Source organism: Chanos chanos, chromosome 8, assembly GCF_902362185.1.
Source record: "Chanos chanos chromosome 8, fChaCha1.1, whole genome shotgun sequence".
Lineage (NCBI taxonomy): Eukaryota > Metazoa > Chordata > Actinopteri > Gonorynchiformes > Chanidae > Chanos > Chanos chanos.
This window is the reverse complement of record NC_044502.1, coordinates 30,851,655-30,869,841: the sequence shown is the minus strand read 5'-3', so window position 1 is coordinate 30,869,841 and position 18,187 is coordinate 30,851,655. Positions and strand designations below refer to the sequence as shown.

Here is an 18,187-nt window from a genome sequence, read left to right as displayed (position 1 = left end):
TGATACTGGCACAGATAATGGCTATTTTTATTTAAATGGTGTCTGGTGGCACATTCAGTGTCAGCTGCTTTGAAAACTGTTTGTTCCAACAGTGATGATGTATGAAATGTTGAGACAGACGGAGACAGAAAGAACAGATTCCATCGCTATATGAGAAAGGTTACTGTAAGTTAAGAGCGAGAGCAAATGAAGTGATAAACACAGTGTTCTCTTCTGAGAAAGAAAGGTTATGCAGTGGGAGAGAGAGAGAGAGAGAGAGAGAGAGAGAGAGAGAGAGAGGGAGAGAGAGAGACCGACTGACAAAGAGCAGGAGTGAGAAAGAGAGAATGAGTGAGAGAGAGAGAGAGAGAGAGAGAGAGGGAGAGAGATAGAGAGAGACAGAGAGAGAGAGGCAGAGCAAGAGCGACTGAGCAAGTGAGACTAAGGTTGAGCTAGGTGTACAATGAAAAGCAGTTGAAGATGGGGGAGGTGGGGGAGAGAAAGAGAGAGGTAAGGATCGCGCACACACACGCACACAGACACGCACACACACACGCACACACACACACACACACACACACACACACACACTCTGCCAGTGAGGAGACCAGCTCATTTCAGACTCGGCTTGTTTCTAGAGGCTGTGGGACTGTGACGGTGCATATCCGGATCGGAAGGGCAGTGTGTATTATCAGAGCAGGGATCTCAGCATGACTGAGGCCAGCTCCAGAGCTCGATCCAGGAGGGCAGGTATACGGGCCGCTGCCGCACTGATAGGGCTCCTTTACAGGTCCCGCAGGTACAGGGAGAGTGAGAGACTGAGAGACAACCAGTGGTGCGTGAGGGATTTTTTAAAAATGGGATTGGTGCTTGTGTCTGATATTTGGGTTGGAGTGTCAATGAATGTGTGTGTGTGTGTGTGTGTGTGTGTGTGTGTGTGTGTGTGTGTGTGTGGCTATCTGTGTGTCCCTGTGTATTGTGAGTTTGAATATCCACAGATATCTACAGGAAGGACATTAGTTTTTACTCATCTACAAAATTCTTCTTGGCAAGATGAGATGTTTGGAGACTGAATTTTGAGCATCTGATTCTCTGATGTTGATTTTGTTAATTGAACCATCATAGTCCACAGAAATGACAGATTTCTTTTTCTCAAATTGGAATGTTCTGTAACACCTAGTACAACTCACTAAATGCAACTCTCTTTGTGAATGCCCTCTTTAGATTATCAGCTATTAATATAATACTGTTGTATATTCCATGCTAATACTAGCATTTAAATATTGAATTTACTGAAAGCAAAATCTAAATCAAAGAGCAGACTCAGAAAGTTGAGTAACAAGTTTGGATCCAGCCACATGTATCAGTGAGGTTTTTTGGGGGGAAAGAGATGTTTATTGAATCGTCTCCATAGGTGTATGTGTTGTGTTTGTTGTTACTTGTGTTAGCAGGGAATAATTAGAATTCTGTCCAGACAATATGCAATGTGTGAAAGGCATGTGAGTGATAGTAGCTAGTCCAAGTGAAGGTCATTCTCCTCCAGTTTTGATCACTTCTTTCTGTTGTACTCTGTTGAGTCCTTTCTAGACAAGAGAAAACTGCAATAAAAAGGTGAAATTCTCTTCTGAAACAGAGAGACCAATGTGTCATGCACTGTGCAGCTGTTCTTTCTGTGTTATTATTCAAGAACACTCAGTTTTTCTTTTTCTATGACTGTGTGACTTTTCTCTTTTTTATGACACAGAGACCCACACAAGAGATCTGGAGAAACAGTATAGAAACTAAGTCTGTTTTCACACTGCAGCTAAAAGGTGATGCCATGTGATTATCAAACGTATGAAATCACACCTTTCTGGTGCTGGCACAAGCGTGTGCTACTAAATCCAATTCAGAGTCATGTGAGTTGAGGGTGAACTGTAAAATCAGAACTGCTTAACGTGGCCTTAAAGTGATTTGTTTCTGTCTACTGCCGTGTATCAGGTTTCTATTGTCATCACTCTGTGTTGGAAACAAAAGAAAGGATAACTGTTCAAAGCACTGAAACCATGTGTTTTGCTGTTTTTGAGCTGATGAATCCACTGCTGACCTCCACTGTTCAAAGTTGACTGCAGGAACTGTGGTGTCGATGGTTACCCTAATGGTTACTCTAATTGATGGACATGACCATTTGGTTGTGGATGGCATTTCAGAACATAAATCAGTTGTGACTGATTGTATAAAGGGCACTTTATAGTGAAAGAAGTGGTCTTTATCAACTGCTTTGCAGGGACTGTAGACTGAAATGAGCTTTTATGGTATTTGTGAAGTAAAAAAAGAGACAGAGGGGTCTTGTATAATAGAGTTGCACATCATTAACTTCTTTCCATACTGGTACGCATATTGAATTTCAAAATTTTAGCACTGATTTAATTACTGTTTAGTTGCAATATCCTCAAAATGCACTAGTATTTTGTGAACATTGTATGTTAATGGATGGAGATGATCACTTACCAGTCCCAATGTAGAATTAGTGCATATGTTACTATGTAGGCCTCAATATCTGTGTTAAGATGGATATTGGCCTTACCAAGCTTACAGAAACCTCTCTATGTGACCATGAAATACTTTATGAGCTAATCTGCATATCCATGATTATACAGCTCTCTAAACTAATCTAACCTCTCAATGTCTTCAGTGCCTTACCTTCTTATTGAAAGCAATTTTTTTTTCGAAGATCCAAGCTGACCTTTAGGGGAACCATATCTTATATACCACAGCACAAAAACCCCAGAATAGTGCTTGGAAATAACATAGGTAAGAGCCAATTTACAGCAATTGGAAGCTATCACAGTGCTATGTGGCTGTGAATGGGATAAAGACCCTCATGGCTGAAGGATTTGGTCAAACTCACTAGGGGTGAGAGGGATGAGCTGGCTGTGAAAAGAATATCTGTAATCAGTTTTCTATCTCTGGGGGTGAAGAGAGAGAGATGGTCAAATTAAAAAAAAGAAGTTATTTTGGACAAAGGAATGTTACAGAACTCCTGAAATGTGAAAATATATGTCCCTGTACCAAATGCGTACTTCTGAATTACTTACATTATGAAGTACATTAAACTTCATAACTTGTACCTACAACTTATCTTGTAAGTACTGTATGTCTTTCTAACTAGTCACACCAGACTTACTAGCTTTTCACTTATGATCTAATAACTCAGTCTTATCAGTTACTAGTATATATGACTATATGTTTATGAGACTTACCAGTTTAATGGCAAGTAAATACATCTCTGTTTATCTTTGTAATAATAAAAAATGTGTTAAATCACAATGTTTAAAAGGACCATACTAGACAGACTGATAGTCCTTTATTATTTTAAGATTACATGTTCCAAACAATGAAATACGAATGCTCCATTCAATGAATGCATTTCCTGATAGCTGCATGACAGCTATTTGCAAACCCTGCATGACAGCTGCATTTTGTGAATGAACTGGCTTGGATGATTGTGGTGCATAAACTGATATGAAAAAAACCCCTCAAAAGATAGATAATGTATGTGATATAGTGAATAAAGAGATTTTTTCAGTGGTCCAAGAATTTTCACAGCTGTCTTAAATAAGTGTTGAAAGTATCAATGACATTCTATAGAAAACATTGGCTTATCACTAGTTTTAAATGTGCTGTTTCCTTTTCCCATGGGTAGATGGGTAGTTATGGGTAGTTATCTGTTTTCTAGGTTCTTTGATTTTGGAAGTGCATACACAGAACACAAGGTAATAGAAGAGAATGTGCATGATAAGGAGGGTTTTTGTACTTTCACCTATAAGTAGTCCAGATTTTCTTAAACTCTGAAATGATGCCAGACAGGAAGTTATTACACATGTGTACTGTCATGCCCAAATCCCTCAAGTGGTTTATTACTCAACAGAATGGAGTGCAATTCACTGACAACAGGTTGTGGGTTAGAAAGTCAGAAAGTTGGCAGGGAATGACCACGGCTGGGAAAGCTGTTGTCTGTGGTTTAAATATGGGTCAAAATCCCACACAGAGTACCCCATTGTCTCTTATCAGATCATTATTAGTAGTGGGCATACAGTAATGTTTTTTTTCTGAAGGTTTCTGAATTCCACTGAATACATGAATGTTCCCCAAGGAGGGGCCGTTAACTGACAACAAACCACAAAGGAAGAGGTCCAAATTTAGAGTCAATAATCATTTAGTACAGTAACAGTCCTGTCCCAGGTGGTCAACTACAGTTTGTCTGTTTAAATATTATGTAAAACTCTCAAATAGAATAAACAAATGTGTTAAAAACTCAAAAAGTTTTCCAAGAGAGGAGCCAGTTATCTAAACTGGGCTCAGAAAAGCACCTGCCACTTGTTTTCCAATGACTATCAAAAACAGTTCAGTATTGCTCTACAGAAAAATCGCATAGAGAAATCACACTGACAGTTCAATAATAAGGAGGCGGCAGTCAGAATTAGAACATATGTAAACAAAGGTGAACTACTTTAAGCATACAGAGATGTGTGAGAGGTCGAGACAGTGCTTCATGTTGAAAATAAATAGAGAATGTGAAATTGTCCACCTAATAAGAATGTGGGATATGTTCAATGATAAATCTATGGAGTCTATTTACAGAGAGCTTATCAGGGATTAAGTGGGTATTTTTAGAGCTTTGTTCATTTATCTCACCCCCACCTCTCTCATCTTTTTCTTTGTCAGGTGGAAGAAAGTCCCAGAGAAAATTAATTTTCTAAAAGTGGGCCAGAGGACTCTGGACCCTATTGCCCATGACCAATGTGTAAAAGACTCTTTGCAGTAAAAGATGACCTGTCTTGGAGTCATCTTTTATTAATGAACTTATCAACCACCAGTTAGATGACTGGGTTGATTTTAAAAAAAATGAATAAATAAATAAAAAAACTTGGGCAAGGATACGTGTTGAAGAATAGATGTTTCACTCTCAGAATTTTGCCTTGTTCCTTTAATGTATACTGTATGTGTGTGTGTGTGTGTGCGTGTGCGTGTGCGTGTGTGTGTGATTTAGTGTGTGTTTGTTATTGTTGCCCTCATCATCACAGTATTACAGATGATCTCACCTGACTCACCTCTGTGGCTGTTTGTTCTAATATGTAATGAATCAGTCCACCTGTGTTTAAATCATATACAATTTGTGCAAACTTTATGTAACATTTGAGCAACCTTCTACTGTCAGTACATTTTTTTCCAGGTTAAAGTACTTCACAATACATAAAAACATATATTTGTAGAATGTGTATCCATGTAGATGTATCATAACCTGATTGTGTTGTTAACCTGCAGGAAGCAAGAGTTGCTAACCATCTCTAATGCGTTCCTGGCGGACTGCCCTCCTTCTCCCCCACGAACCGCTCCGCCCACCATGAAGGTAAAACCCCTCAAATCTGTAGTGCTCACAGTCCATAAAGCAAGTTACGTGAGAATGACTGTAGTATAAGAGAAAACTTTACTAAGCTCTCTGTAATGACTCTGTAATGGCCATTAACAGCCAGTTAGATCTTACTACTCACACTGCAACTGTAAAACCCATGAACCTCCAGATGCTACATTTCTTTTTAAAAGTGTTAAGCTGCACATGCTGGGAACTGTGAGCCAAAGTTTGACCTCAATACAAAGATAAAAATAGAATAGGTTCAGCTGTTACTCAAGCATGACTCAGTTAAGTACTGTTATTTTCAGTGTCCATTCACTGGCTCCAATTAATGCCTAGCCTTATTCAGTCAAACCTTTCTGTGTTCCCTTTAAGTTAAGACAAAACCTTCTCATTGTCCATCAGAGTGACTTCACACACTTGTTTCGGATATTGTCAGTTCTCAAGTGCATGCCTCTTAGTAGCAAGGCATTAAATATGTTCACATTGTCAAAATGGAATAGACAATGTTAAAAAAACAAAACAAACAAACAAAAAAGTAACACATTAAGCCAATGTGGTCTATAACACAGAAGTATCTAGCTGAGTTGTGACTGATAAAGAGAATCAGTCATTCAGAGTTTCACTCTGGTCATTTGAAAAAAAAAGCACTGAATAGGGAACTGTGTATACTTTAATTACAATCTATGTGGTGTTCTCAGTGTATCCAAGAAAATCAGTAGTTAGTTTTTAGTGGGCCACTGTCTTTGGGTCACTGAATTTTTTCCCCCTCAGTCTCTCATAAACATTTTCTGAAATAGATAGTTTCTCAGATTTGTGCTTTTGTGGTCTGAAAAGTCCAAACATAATAAATGTAAAAATTAATTCAAAGAGGATCATCAAAGTGCACTCATGTCTCCATGGATATCAAGCTGTCTCCGTTACTTTTTTTCAATGCGGCTTAATGAATACCAAATGAGAAATAACAAATGGATCCCATTTTTTCTCAAAGCTGAAGTGCTGCAGATGACAGAGCTGTATTCAATTGTAATTTGATTGCCTGTCCCAAAATCCAATACATAAAAAACAATCTTTTTCCTTCTCTCCCTTTCTATTCCAACCCTATTCCATTACCATTCATCACCATCTCATCTTCTTCCATTCCGCACTGAGTGTCAGAACTTATCTAGTTTCCTATGCAAGGTTTCATTTGTCATCAAAATGACTTCCCGTTTCACACATGGAGATGTGTGTTTTGCTTGCTCTGGTACGGGTACTAACAGTGTGAACCACAAGATCAAATATAGTCTTGACAATAAAAAGGACTGCACATTGAGAAATAGTGACGTGAGTGATACACAACCCCAAAGAACCCTATTCTTAACAGAGTCACCATTTGAGTTTCATGGTTCTAACACACCATTGTAGGCCAAGCCTACAAAAATGGCCTTTGCATGTTGTATTGACTCTTTTGTGTGTAATGCGCATATAGGCATAAGGCGTACGTTTTCTAATGAAAAGCTGGATTGAGTTAGTTTTGTATTAAGTGGTTGGTTGAGCAGTAAGAAAGATACTTGTTTCAAGAAATTGTTGTAATCATTGGTAAAAGAAAGGAAACTGCTGTTTGAAATGGACAGAGTGGAAGGGTGGGAGAGTATGAAAAGTTTCTCACATCCACACACACACACACATACACACACACACACGTGCGCGCACACGCACACACACACACACACACACACACATACACACACTTTCTCTCTCTCTCCTTGCACTTTTGTATGTTACCAAGAATTAAAAACAGGACTTCGCATACTTCCTCATTTTCTTTCTCTGGTCTCCACCCTCCACCCTGTGAAACACACAACACCACATACTTTCATCAGAACAAATGAATGCTTGAATGATGCACATGGAGGCATGACTTCTTCCATACTTTCTTTCTCATAACTGACTTGACAAAAGAATCAAGTGAAAATTTATCCATATTTCCATGTATCGTCCCATAGGCCCCACAGTTCTTCGACATGCTGGATAAGATGGAGGTAAGAATGGACATTTTAAAATTCTTTTATTATTTCTAAATGACAAAAGTCTATGAATATGAACTCTCTTGTGATTATTATACACATTGCAATTTATATATTATGACAGCTCTGCCTGTCACTTGCTGAAAAAGTAAGACCTACAGGTTCTAATGTGTTTGAGATGATTGTTAAGACATCATGTTGACAGGCTAGTAGATATGAAATAGCACTTCTTTCTAAGATTTTTGTGTAAGATTTTTTTTCTCTCTTCAAACTGATGCTGGAGTGAAAAATAGTGTGCTTTATCATTGCAGCTGAAATGAAATCATAGAGCAGTGTTTTGTCTGTGCTTGAACTCGAGCATGATCCCTCTGCATCAATACTTACAGAAAAAAAGTTATATCTATTGCTCAACACTTATTCTAACATCCTTATTCCTGAACTGCCCCTGAACACCTGAACCCTTAAGCACGTCTCAGAGATGGAGGAGAGGAGGCCAGGCCCACAGGTGTGAAGGGCATGACTAATCAGCCAGGGTCACACCTCAGTTGATTGTGTTGTAGATAAACCATGCAACTTATCAAATGATTTGTTCATGAGTGTAAGTTGCAAGCGCTTACAAGCGTTGGCAAGCTAGCATGCTATTTCACAATCACTCAGAGGTCAAAATACCATTCCCAACTGAGGTGTTACTTAGGGCTCTTGTTTATCTGATCACATGCTCACGCCCACTCACATAGATGTGTGATGTCTGCTCTGTCCCATTACAGAGTCTGTACTGGGGCTCCATCACCAGTGTGAACATGCATGTTCTTCAGTGATTTAACCTGACTGTGTGAACTGAGTGTTGTCAGATCACTTTCATTTCAGTCTTAAGTGTTGTGTGTGTGTGTGTGTGTGTAGGTATGACTGTGTCTTTATCTTAATGTATATATAAATATACATACCATAGAAGCACTTCAGCCTGTCAGCTTTTCTTCTCCTCTCTTTAGGATGACTACATCCCTCACCCGGGGATAGAAGAGGTAGGAAAGTAACATGATATCTTAACATACAATGGCCTATGCCCTTCAGAAATGTTTTTTAAAAAATACATGACAGTCATGCCCTATGCCCTTCAGAAATGTTTTTTAAAAAATACCTGACAGTCATTCTTAAACAGCATATACAAAAATCCCATTTGGATTTCCAGTACAGAAGAATACTGTAAAAAATTAAATGTAATCTCACCTTTTTCTGAACCGGTTAAAATTGTTTTGATTTTAGTGAACTGTATGTTTTAGATGTGTGAAGGAACCAGATATACTGCAGATAAAATATATTACACAAATTAAATGAGTTCTTTATTTTCCTATACATGCTTAAATGATGCCAGAAATACATGAAACTTTGCCGAACAATATATTTCCCACATGTGGATGGGTAAATATGGACACTTGCTGTTATGCCCCAGGTGTTGCAGAGGGGCGAACCATACCCTCAAGTCATTCTGCCCCAGTTTGGAGGTTACTGGATTGAGGATGCTGAGAACTCTGTCAACGCACATGCTTCACAGAATAGCAGTTTCTGTGATGAAGATGACAGTGAGGAAGCAAATCCAGGTGGTGACTATGGATACCGGCTGGAGACTAATTATGCTATACGAGCGTACCGCAAGCACTTTCTGGGCAGGGTGAGGACCTGTGTGTTATTCAGTTTAGTGATACAGGAATCACTGTGGGCACAGTGTTTATACACAACTAGTTAGGTTAATAAGAGGATGATTTGGCTTGCACTGAAGAACATGCTAAGTTAAACATGCCCCCTGCCACTAATTTGATTATTTTCACATTATGAACAAGAATGTCAGAGCAACTCGCATCATATCACCAACTTGCTGTTCAGACTAGGTCTACATGAGTGGGCTGTCTAACTTGTTGAACTAGCACTCCACCAGCAGAATATTCATTACACGCCCAATTCAAAAACACCTCGGTAGAACACTGGCAGTTACGGCGGGATGTTGTGTCTGTGCTTGTGTCATTATGAAAATTGCAATGATTTGCAATTTTCAACTTGATACAGTTTTCATCTACATGAAACAATTTTCATCTTTTCCACCGTCACATTGTTGCCCGTCGTCTGACAAAGTGTGTTTCAGTGCATAAATCTGGCAGGTTTAAAGGTAATCTGCAACCAGGTTATCATTCTGAATCAAGGTGCTCTACCTTAACTGTCTTAAATATACGCCTTTCTCTACAGTTCAAATATTCATTCCTCTAACTGTCCTTCTTTGCAGGAGCACTTGAATTTCTACTGCACAGCAAGTAACCATGGCAACCTCATCTTGTCCCTCAGATATGAAGAGGTCAAGGACCAGGAATACCTGCACATCATTCTCAGGCAAGAAATACCCAGATAACATGAGCTTCCAGAGACAAATTAGTGTGCCAGTTACATAATGGTAGTGACAAGAAAAAAAAGCTCTAATATTCCGTTGCTTAGAGAAGACACAGTTGTAATGCTGTTTTCAAAATGATATATCAGTTATGTTAATCTAATACGAAGTTCTACATGAAGATGTTTAGAGATAAAAAAGAAACTTTGATGATTTTTGTTTTCTGTCTATCTTTCTTTTAGGTCTCATACAAAGACAGTCTACGACAGAATCTCTCTCTCAGACGTGAATGAGATTCCTAGTGTTCCTCAGCTGGCCAAGGTTCTGAAACTACTATTGTGTTAGGAACATTTGGTCTTGTAAATTTGTCAGTGCTTCATACAATGATACAATTTTATTAATTTCTTTTTTATTTTATTAATTTGATTAATTTCTGTTTCCATCGGATAGGACCATTCAACCAATTTAACTATTTTGAGCTGAAACTTAGTTTAAAGTAAAATTAATTATCTCAGATCAGAGCTCTTTAGTTCAACAAAGATTTTCTGGCATTCTGTACAATTAGAAAGACTATTTAATAAATGTAGTCATTAACTTTATTATAAAAACACATTCTTATGTTGTATGTTTACAGTTCTTGTGCGAAGATATTGCGTGTCTGAAGTTCAGTCCTGTTTTGTACCCAAAGGTGAGAGGAAAAGAGTTTTCATATGTATGTATATATATATATATATATATATATATATATATATATATACACACACACACACACAAATATATATTATTTAAGACAGTATGAGGGGCACTATTCCAAATTAGCAAGTTAGCTAGTCAGGAATGATGAAAAGACTTTTTAACTGCCTCTAAGTGATGCTTTGACAAACCCATTTGTGGAGGTGAATAACCTCGGTTTAATTTAGGATAGGAATTCTCACACCATTCTGAGCATCCTCTTAGGTGTGTAGTATGAATTAAGTTTTTTTGCTGTTTGAATCCTTTAAGAAGTCATTTGTGGCTGTTTCTGAAAAATTCATTTTAGTGAGCCTGACTGAGTTTGAATATGAACATATTTTATGTTTTTAACATGTTCAGCATTGAATGATTTCATTGGCAGGGAGCAGCAAGCATTCAAAATTTTGAATGTCAAAAAATTTTCCTTTCATTTTAAATTCTTAACTCAGTATTTTCCCCAGCGTTTATCTAGACATGTAACGTGTTATTTTCCTGTTTATGATTAGGCCTCCCAGTTAATAGTCAGCTATGATGAGCATGAGGTGAACGATACCTTCAAGTTTGGTGTTATCTACCAAAAATTTGGTCAGGTGGGTGTATATTATATGTGTGTGTGTGTGTGTGTGTGTGTGTGTGTGTGTGTGTGTGTATTAGGGGTTGCACAGAGTCCTCGAGCATTCGAGTACTTGAGCAGTTACATCAATTCTCGAGTGTCTACATTATCGTCGAGTACTCGCTAATCACGTGGTGCTAGATCTCTCGCGCCTTCAGATTCCAGTTAGAGCCCTTGGTAGACAGAAACGACACCATAAAAATGGTGAATCAACTGTTGTTGTATATTGCGCGGCGCAAGTTTTCTTTCCCAACTGTCGTTGTGATGAAATAAACGTGCAACATTTGTGAGTTGCGGACAGATTTTTCATGGATGGCTCTAACATAGAGTCTGTCATATAATAGACTAGGCTAGTACGCGGCTTAACAAATTAATGTTGTTAACAGATAGATGCAAGCAAATATGACTAATTTCATTTTTAAGTCGGTTAGTCTTACTAATGATGACCAGGCAAAAACCAGCCGCTATATATAAACACAATAAGAACATTTAACGGAGAAATAATGATGCGTTTTCAGATTTAGCCGGGTTTAACCCACTACAGAGTGCACAACACGCTTTGTCGTCTGAGCAAGCTTTCTGTCTTGGGCTACTGTAGAATGTTGGTAACAATAACGTTAAAATATCGTCGGTATCATCCATACTTCCCCATTGCGTAAAGTAAGCCCAGGTGTTATCTTCATATCATATCGTTAATTTTATGCTTTGCGTTAGGCGCTGGGACCAGCAGCACCCCCCCGGACAGAGTACTCGAGTTGTAAAATCATGTACTCGTGCAACCCCTAGTGTCTGTGTGTGTATGTATGTGTGTGTGTGTGTGTGTGTCTGCAGTGCACGCATGTGTGTTTGTTCAGAGGATTAGATGATGAGGTGCAACTGACAGCTTTACCACTGTAACACATTAAGGATGTTGTTGGGCTATTTTGTCTTTTGTTTTATGGCTATGCGTAAGTGTTCTCATATACTGTGTGACTTTTTATGTATTCTTCTAAAGACATCAGAGGAGGAGCTGTTTGAGAACAATGAAGAAACACCTGCCTTCATTGAGTTCCTCAGAGTCCTGGGAGATTGTGTTGATCTGCAAGACTTTAAGGGGTGAGTAGGAGATTGGGATGGTGAAGGGTTGGTGGTGATGGTGAGGTAATGTGCCAGTAAGCCCAACAACCAAATCAGATGAAATAAAATATGAAATAAGTAGATAAGTCAGTGGGATATGTAATATTGAATAGAAATATTTATAGGTAATATTCGGCATAAGTGAATAGGTTTGTATCCCTGTGTAATCCCACTGCTGTCAAGTCCTTGCCTTACTTATATCAGCTGTTCTCTTGTTCACAGTTTTCGTGGAGGTCTTGATGTAAATCATGGACAGACAGGTTCTCAGTCGGTCTACACCATGTTCCGAGAACAAGAACTGATGTTCCATGTGTCCACCAAGCTTCCGTACACAGCGGGGGATTCACAGCAGGTTGACGCTCGGCTACAATCAAATATGCCCAACTCACCATTGTTTCTTCCAAGGGCTCTTACCAACAGCTTTTTTTAGAGAAGGATTTTGTTTGAACAGCTAAATAAACTCGTACTGATCCTATCAATCTTATCACATTTTATTATTATTATTTTTTGGCTACAATGCAGCAAAATGCCTCACTAATTCTTTGTGGTCTATTGTAAGAGCACAATTTAGCTTGAACAACTCAGCTTCGAACAACTTAGCTTGAATTTTCCACAGGGATCACTTCTCAGAATGATTATTTACACAAAGTAGTTCTCTCTTAAAAGAAATTTGCAGATATTTACCTTTTTGCAGTGATCTTTGTCTCTCAGGATCTGTATAATGGATATATTTTATCAAAATATTTCACCCACTGTCCCCCTTGTAGCTTCAGAGGAAACGACACATAGGAAATGACATAGTCGCAGTGGTCTTTCAGGAGGATGCCACACCCTTTGTGCCTGACATGATAGCTTCCAACTTTTTACATGCATACATCCTGGTTCAGGTGGAGAATTCAGATTCAGAAAACACCACATACAAGGTATCACTCTACATGTAAAAAATATCTCTCTCTGTGGACAAAACTGTCCAGTTTACTCTCTCAGTCATACTTCACTGCAACGTTTTAATGGAATTTGTGGTTATATTCTATGCGATGCTGTTAAAATCTCTTTTCAACAGATGTAGTGATTAAGGTCTTCAATCAAAGACTGACTTGTAATAATGACAGAAAATGCTTATTGTGAGGATAGCCATAGAGATCAAACGAAGAACTGATTTTGGCTTAGGCACCTTTTTATGATTTTTATGAATGTTTTATGTAATTTGTGTTTCTAAAAGGCAAATCATGCTTTTTCAGATTTCAGTCACTGCACGAGATGATGTGCCACCTTTTGGCCCTCCTCTTCCAAACCCACCAGTCTTTAAAAGGGTCTGTGAATATTACCTACTGTAAAATTAAATCACATTACCCCTCCACAACTACATCTCCCATAAACCTCTATGCTGTAAAGTGATAATTGCACTGCAGAGAAAAAGCAAATGTTGGGATTTTCACAGGCTGGTTTAAGCTCTATTGTCCAAGTTGGATTGTCTTAACAGTTCTTAAGTCTCTAAAAGCTTTTTTTCAGTGGTGATCTGAGGTTTACAGTATGACTCAAATCAAATTTATCCCTTTCTAATAGCTGTTATATGTCATCATTGTCACCAGATTTGCTGACTCACTGTGTCCACAGGGTCCAGAATTCAGAGAGTTTCTGCTGACAAAGTTGATCAATGCAGAAATTGCTTGCTATAAATCTGACCGATTTGCCAAACTTGAGGTAAAAAAAATAAAAGCCCTCCCTGGAACAGTATTGCTAACATGGGCATGAATACATAAAGAATAGATGTTTCACTTTTCAAATTTTGCTCTGTTCCTTTAATGTATGTTTGTGTGTGTGTGTGTGTGTGTGTGTGTGTGTGTGTGTGTGTGTGTGTGTGTGTGTGTGTGCAGGAGAGAACACGGGCGGCTCTGTTGGACAGTCTCCATGATGAATTGCACAGACAGACACAGGCCCTGCTGGGCCAGCCAGTGAGTGCTGAGGATGACAAGACAGAGAATGGAGGTCATGGTGGACTGCTCGAATCCATCAAGGTGCTTAGAGTATTACACTTTATTTCGACCAGTGATATACATACATCTCCACCTGCTTTCAGTTCCTCTAGGTCTGTAATTTATTTGTTATCTAGTTATGTATGGTGTTTTGCTGCACAGTTTCTATGTTAAAATGATTAATGGATTCATGAGATGGAGGACGTACCTGCTCCTGTGACAAAATATAGTGAATGGTAGAATTTAGACATTACCTCATCCATAGCATAATAACTAGAGTACACACTGTACAAATATGAGTTTCCTACAGTCATTTCATATGTTCAGCTAAATGTCAGATATGACTTTTTTTTATTGCTGAATAATAAATGTTACCCTCAGATTTGAGATAAGGGTGCCAAACAATTTGTGTGGAGTAGAGCCTGAAAAGAGTACATGGCATTTTTATGAACATGGCCTGCCCCCTTCTGGTCATTTTTTTGATGACATCCTTGTCTTCACACATGCACGTTCACATTCAAATTCTTTTTTTTCTCTTTCTCTATCTCTCTTTCTGTCTCTCTGCTCTCTCTCCTAAGCGAGCGATGCGAGTACGCAGTCACTCGGTGGATACAATGGTTGGGTCTCACAGGCATTCCCGTTCGTTTATTGGAGGAGGAGGTGGTGGCGTGCCCACCAGTCCGAGTGGGATGGGTTTGACCCATAGTCACTCTGACTCTGCCAAGAGCATGGTAAGGGTGCAGTGATGATATTAGTAAAAGTACAGATGATGAACGAGGGCAGTATGTTTTGATATGCACGTAATGACAGTCCAGTTTTTTACCCAGCGATTATCTTGTAGAATGTTTTTATATGTTGCAGTATACTGGTGATCTCTTTATGCGTTTTTTCAGTTTCATCCTGTTCTGTTTTTCTTTCTTAGTCCCACTTATCAAGTGCCAAATCTCCTCTGAAAAGCCCAGGAAAGCGACGGTCTGGCCTTTTCACTCGGTTGCATACAAGCATGGATGGGCATGCAGAACGCCACTCACACAGGTCAGACACACCAACATAAACACACACACACATGCACACTGTCCACTTCCAAACCAACACTGTTAGAAGGTAGTAGTAGTAATTATGCAAAATAAATGTTTCTGCAAAAACCTGCAATATGACCATTTAGGTACATTTTTAAAGAGTCATATCTTGTGCGTTCTAAAGTGCATCTGCAGAAATAAAAAAAAAAAAGATCAATCCAAATTAAGGTTAATTTTGTGTTCGACTTCACACTTGACCCTTCCTGAAACGTAGCACTTGAGCTGCGATTATGTTAGCACTGTAATCATGTTGTGTATGACTGCACAGACACTGAGAAACATAAAGTGTGAAAAATGTGAAAAGTGTCAACAAAATGATTGTCAGTGTGACTTTTTTTTTGTGTTTGTTTGCTGTCATTTCAGTGTCTTTGGCCAACAGAAGAGTCTAGACAGTGGCCATTTGTCACACGAAGTGAGGTCAGAGACATCATCAAACCCTAGCTCTCCAGAGGTGTGCTTGAGCAAAGACAGGTAGAATTGCATTCCACTTACTCTGACTCTTGTTTCTTTTTATCTTTCGCTCATTTTCATGACTCTTTCATTTTTGAAATCATTACCCTAAATCCCTGCCCGACAGGTCCTTCATGAAACTAAAGGATTGCAGTGGAAGGCCAGATATCTCTCGCTCCTCTTCCAGCACCAGTAGTTTTAGCAGTGCTGCTGGAGAGGGAGACACACTAGAAGAAGGAGACCCTGTAAGTGTATTTGTGTGTGTGTGTTACACTAATTTATGTGTGTGTGTTACACTAATTTATTTACTGACTTCGTTGGAGTCTAAGAAGACCGCCTCTAACTTTGGGTTATCATATCAACAAGGGTCTCTAAATGTGTGACAGCTATCTGAACAACCCCTTTTGTTCAGGTTTTAACGTTTGCAGAATACTCAAATCTTATTCTGGTCATTTCTGATTTTTCTTCGTTTCTCGAACTCTCCAGAGCATTGTGGTTTCCCCTGGTTGCCCCCCTGTGTACAGCCCCTCAGTGATTGTTGAAGGTCCAACAGTCGAGAGCCCTGTAATAATAGATGACACCCACACAGGTAACTGTCACACCCACTATGGAGGTGAATTATCATAGCAATTATCAATCAGCAATGAGTTTGCTGAGGTTGTGAGCTGTTATAATGAGGTTGTAAGCTTGAATCTCAACATCATCAGAATAGCAAAGAAAGAAAAAAAATGCAAATGAAGGTTCTTTGGGAAGGTAAGCTAGACTGGGTATTCTACCCTATCATTACATGTTGGTGGCTACTAGCATCAATCCAGGAGCATCTTCAAACTTGTCAGTGAATGTAGGGAAGTAGTGTAGGTGTTTCATTCTAAACTCAAATATCACAGGATAGGAAAACAGAAAGCACAGAAAAACAAGGGAAACTAAAGGAAAAGTTGATACCTAGCACAATACAGAAGACTGCTATCTGAATGATGGTCTGGAAAACTTTTTTATTTAGAGTTCAGAAGCATCACTGTCTGCATATCTGCCATTGTTTATGTCTTCATAATGCCATTGTTTATGTCTTTATTTTATCTAACGTAACTTCATAAAAAAAAAAAAATTTAAAAGTAAAAACTTTTATTTATATGCTGTTTGCTTCTCTGTCAGATTTCAAGAATAAGACCTCGCCAAGATCTAATCTGAAGTTCCGTTTTGACAAGCTGAGTCATTCACCAGCTGTGAGACCTCTTTTTCATTTTTATCTTGTTTTCAATTACGTGTGCTGTGTAGTTCAGTGGTTTAGAGTGTTTAAGTGAAAGTGGGATTAGATGAATACTTGTGTTTTCTGTCAGATATGTTGTGGTTTTCTCTGCATTTTGTTATGTATGTTAATGTGTAAGTAACCTACTTCTTGTTGTTATTCGGCAGGGGCACTGATGAGAAGAAAGTCCAAGGAAACCAAGATGACTGTGAGTATATCACTCTTATATCAGTATAACTGAGATTTGATTTACCCTGTTACAAAGACTGAGGAAACTCATTTATATGAAATTGATCTCAGGATGTTTGTCATAAAATCATGGAGCTGATGTGGGTCAGCTTTAAGATTTGATGGCACAAGTCCCATAAAAGGGCTCTAAACTGAGGTATTGGTATTCTTTATTAAACATAAGCAATGATCTTCATCCCAGCCCTCTGAGAATATCTTTCTGACAGCAGCCAGAATATAATTCATGAAATAACCAAACTAATGTATCCACGGTGTATTACTCTCTCATTTCTCAAAGTCTCACTGAATATTAACTGAATACAGAATAGTCCCATGGCCGTAATTTGTCATATAGTCTTCCAGCAAACTGTACATTCATCTTTCACCTCCAGAAAGTTCCAGAAAGTTCTCAAGTGTTCACTGGTGAATTTGTCAGGCTATTCTTTTTTTTTTATTATCAAAAACCTCCAGGAATATTCCCTTGGACCTTGGTATGGAATAAGTATGAGTGGAAATCATCAAATCACCATCAGAAATGGAGAAAGGACATCAGACAGACAAAAACAGTCACACAAGCATAGATAACAGTGCTCCGAGTCATCCGTGTTCCCCTGAATTCTCCGCTTCTGAGATCATTAACATATGCTTATAACATAAAAGAAGAACTTTTTGTCTGCTTTTGTAATGTTTTATCTCTTGGCTCTTTTGCTCAGCCCCGCTATGAGTACACAAATACACCCTCTTGAATGATTTGTTTTGTTTTTTGTTTTTTTTTAACAAATTATTTATTTTACTCTAGAGAGCACAAGGGTTTAGACTCTAATTCTACACATGTAAATCTACTAGAACCAGGGATGCCAGCTTCTCTGTCACTACCAGTAGGTCTACCTTTATTCCAAACACCAGGCTCCAATGGTCCTTGCACATCACTTGTTTTTCTGGATTCTGTGCAGTGTGTAATGTTTTTAACTTGAATAATATTGAATGTTG

General features: G+C 38.6%; 1 protein-coding gene across 1 annotated transcript; it reads left to right on the top strand.

Annotated features, from left to right (window-relative positions):
* The first annotated feature begins 689 nt into the window (after positions 1-689).
* LOC115819565 (rap1 GTPase-activating protein 2) lies at positions 690-17,943 on the top strand. Its single transcript, XM_075353599.1, is given in 23 exon segments — positions 690-814; positions 5,287-5,371; positions 7,363-7,398; positions 7,850-7,897; positions 8,373-8,405; positions 8,834-9,052; positions 9,659-9,762; positions 10,000-10,078; positions 10,392-10,445; positions 10,996-11,079; positions 12,097-12,197; positions 12,441-12,570; positions 12,986-13,141; positions 13,460-13,531; positions 13,836-13,922; positions 14,096-14,236; positions 14,773-14,925; positions 15,117-15,229; positions 15,637-15,744; positions 15,851-15,974; positions 16,210-16,312; positions 16,876-16,946; positions 17,911-17,943. Coding segments are annotated over 23 exon segments (2,259 nt in total).
* The last annotated feature ends 244 nt before the right edge of the window (positions 17,944-18,187 follow it).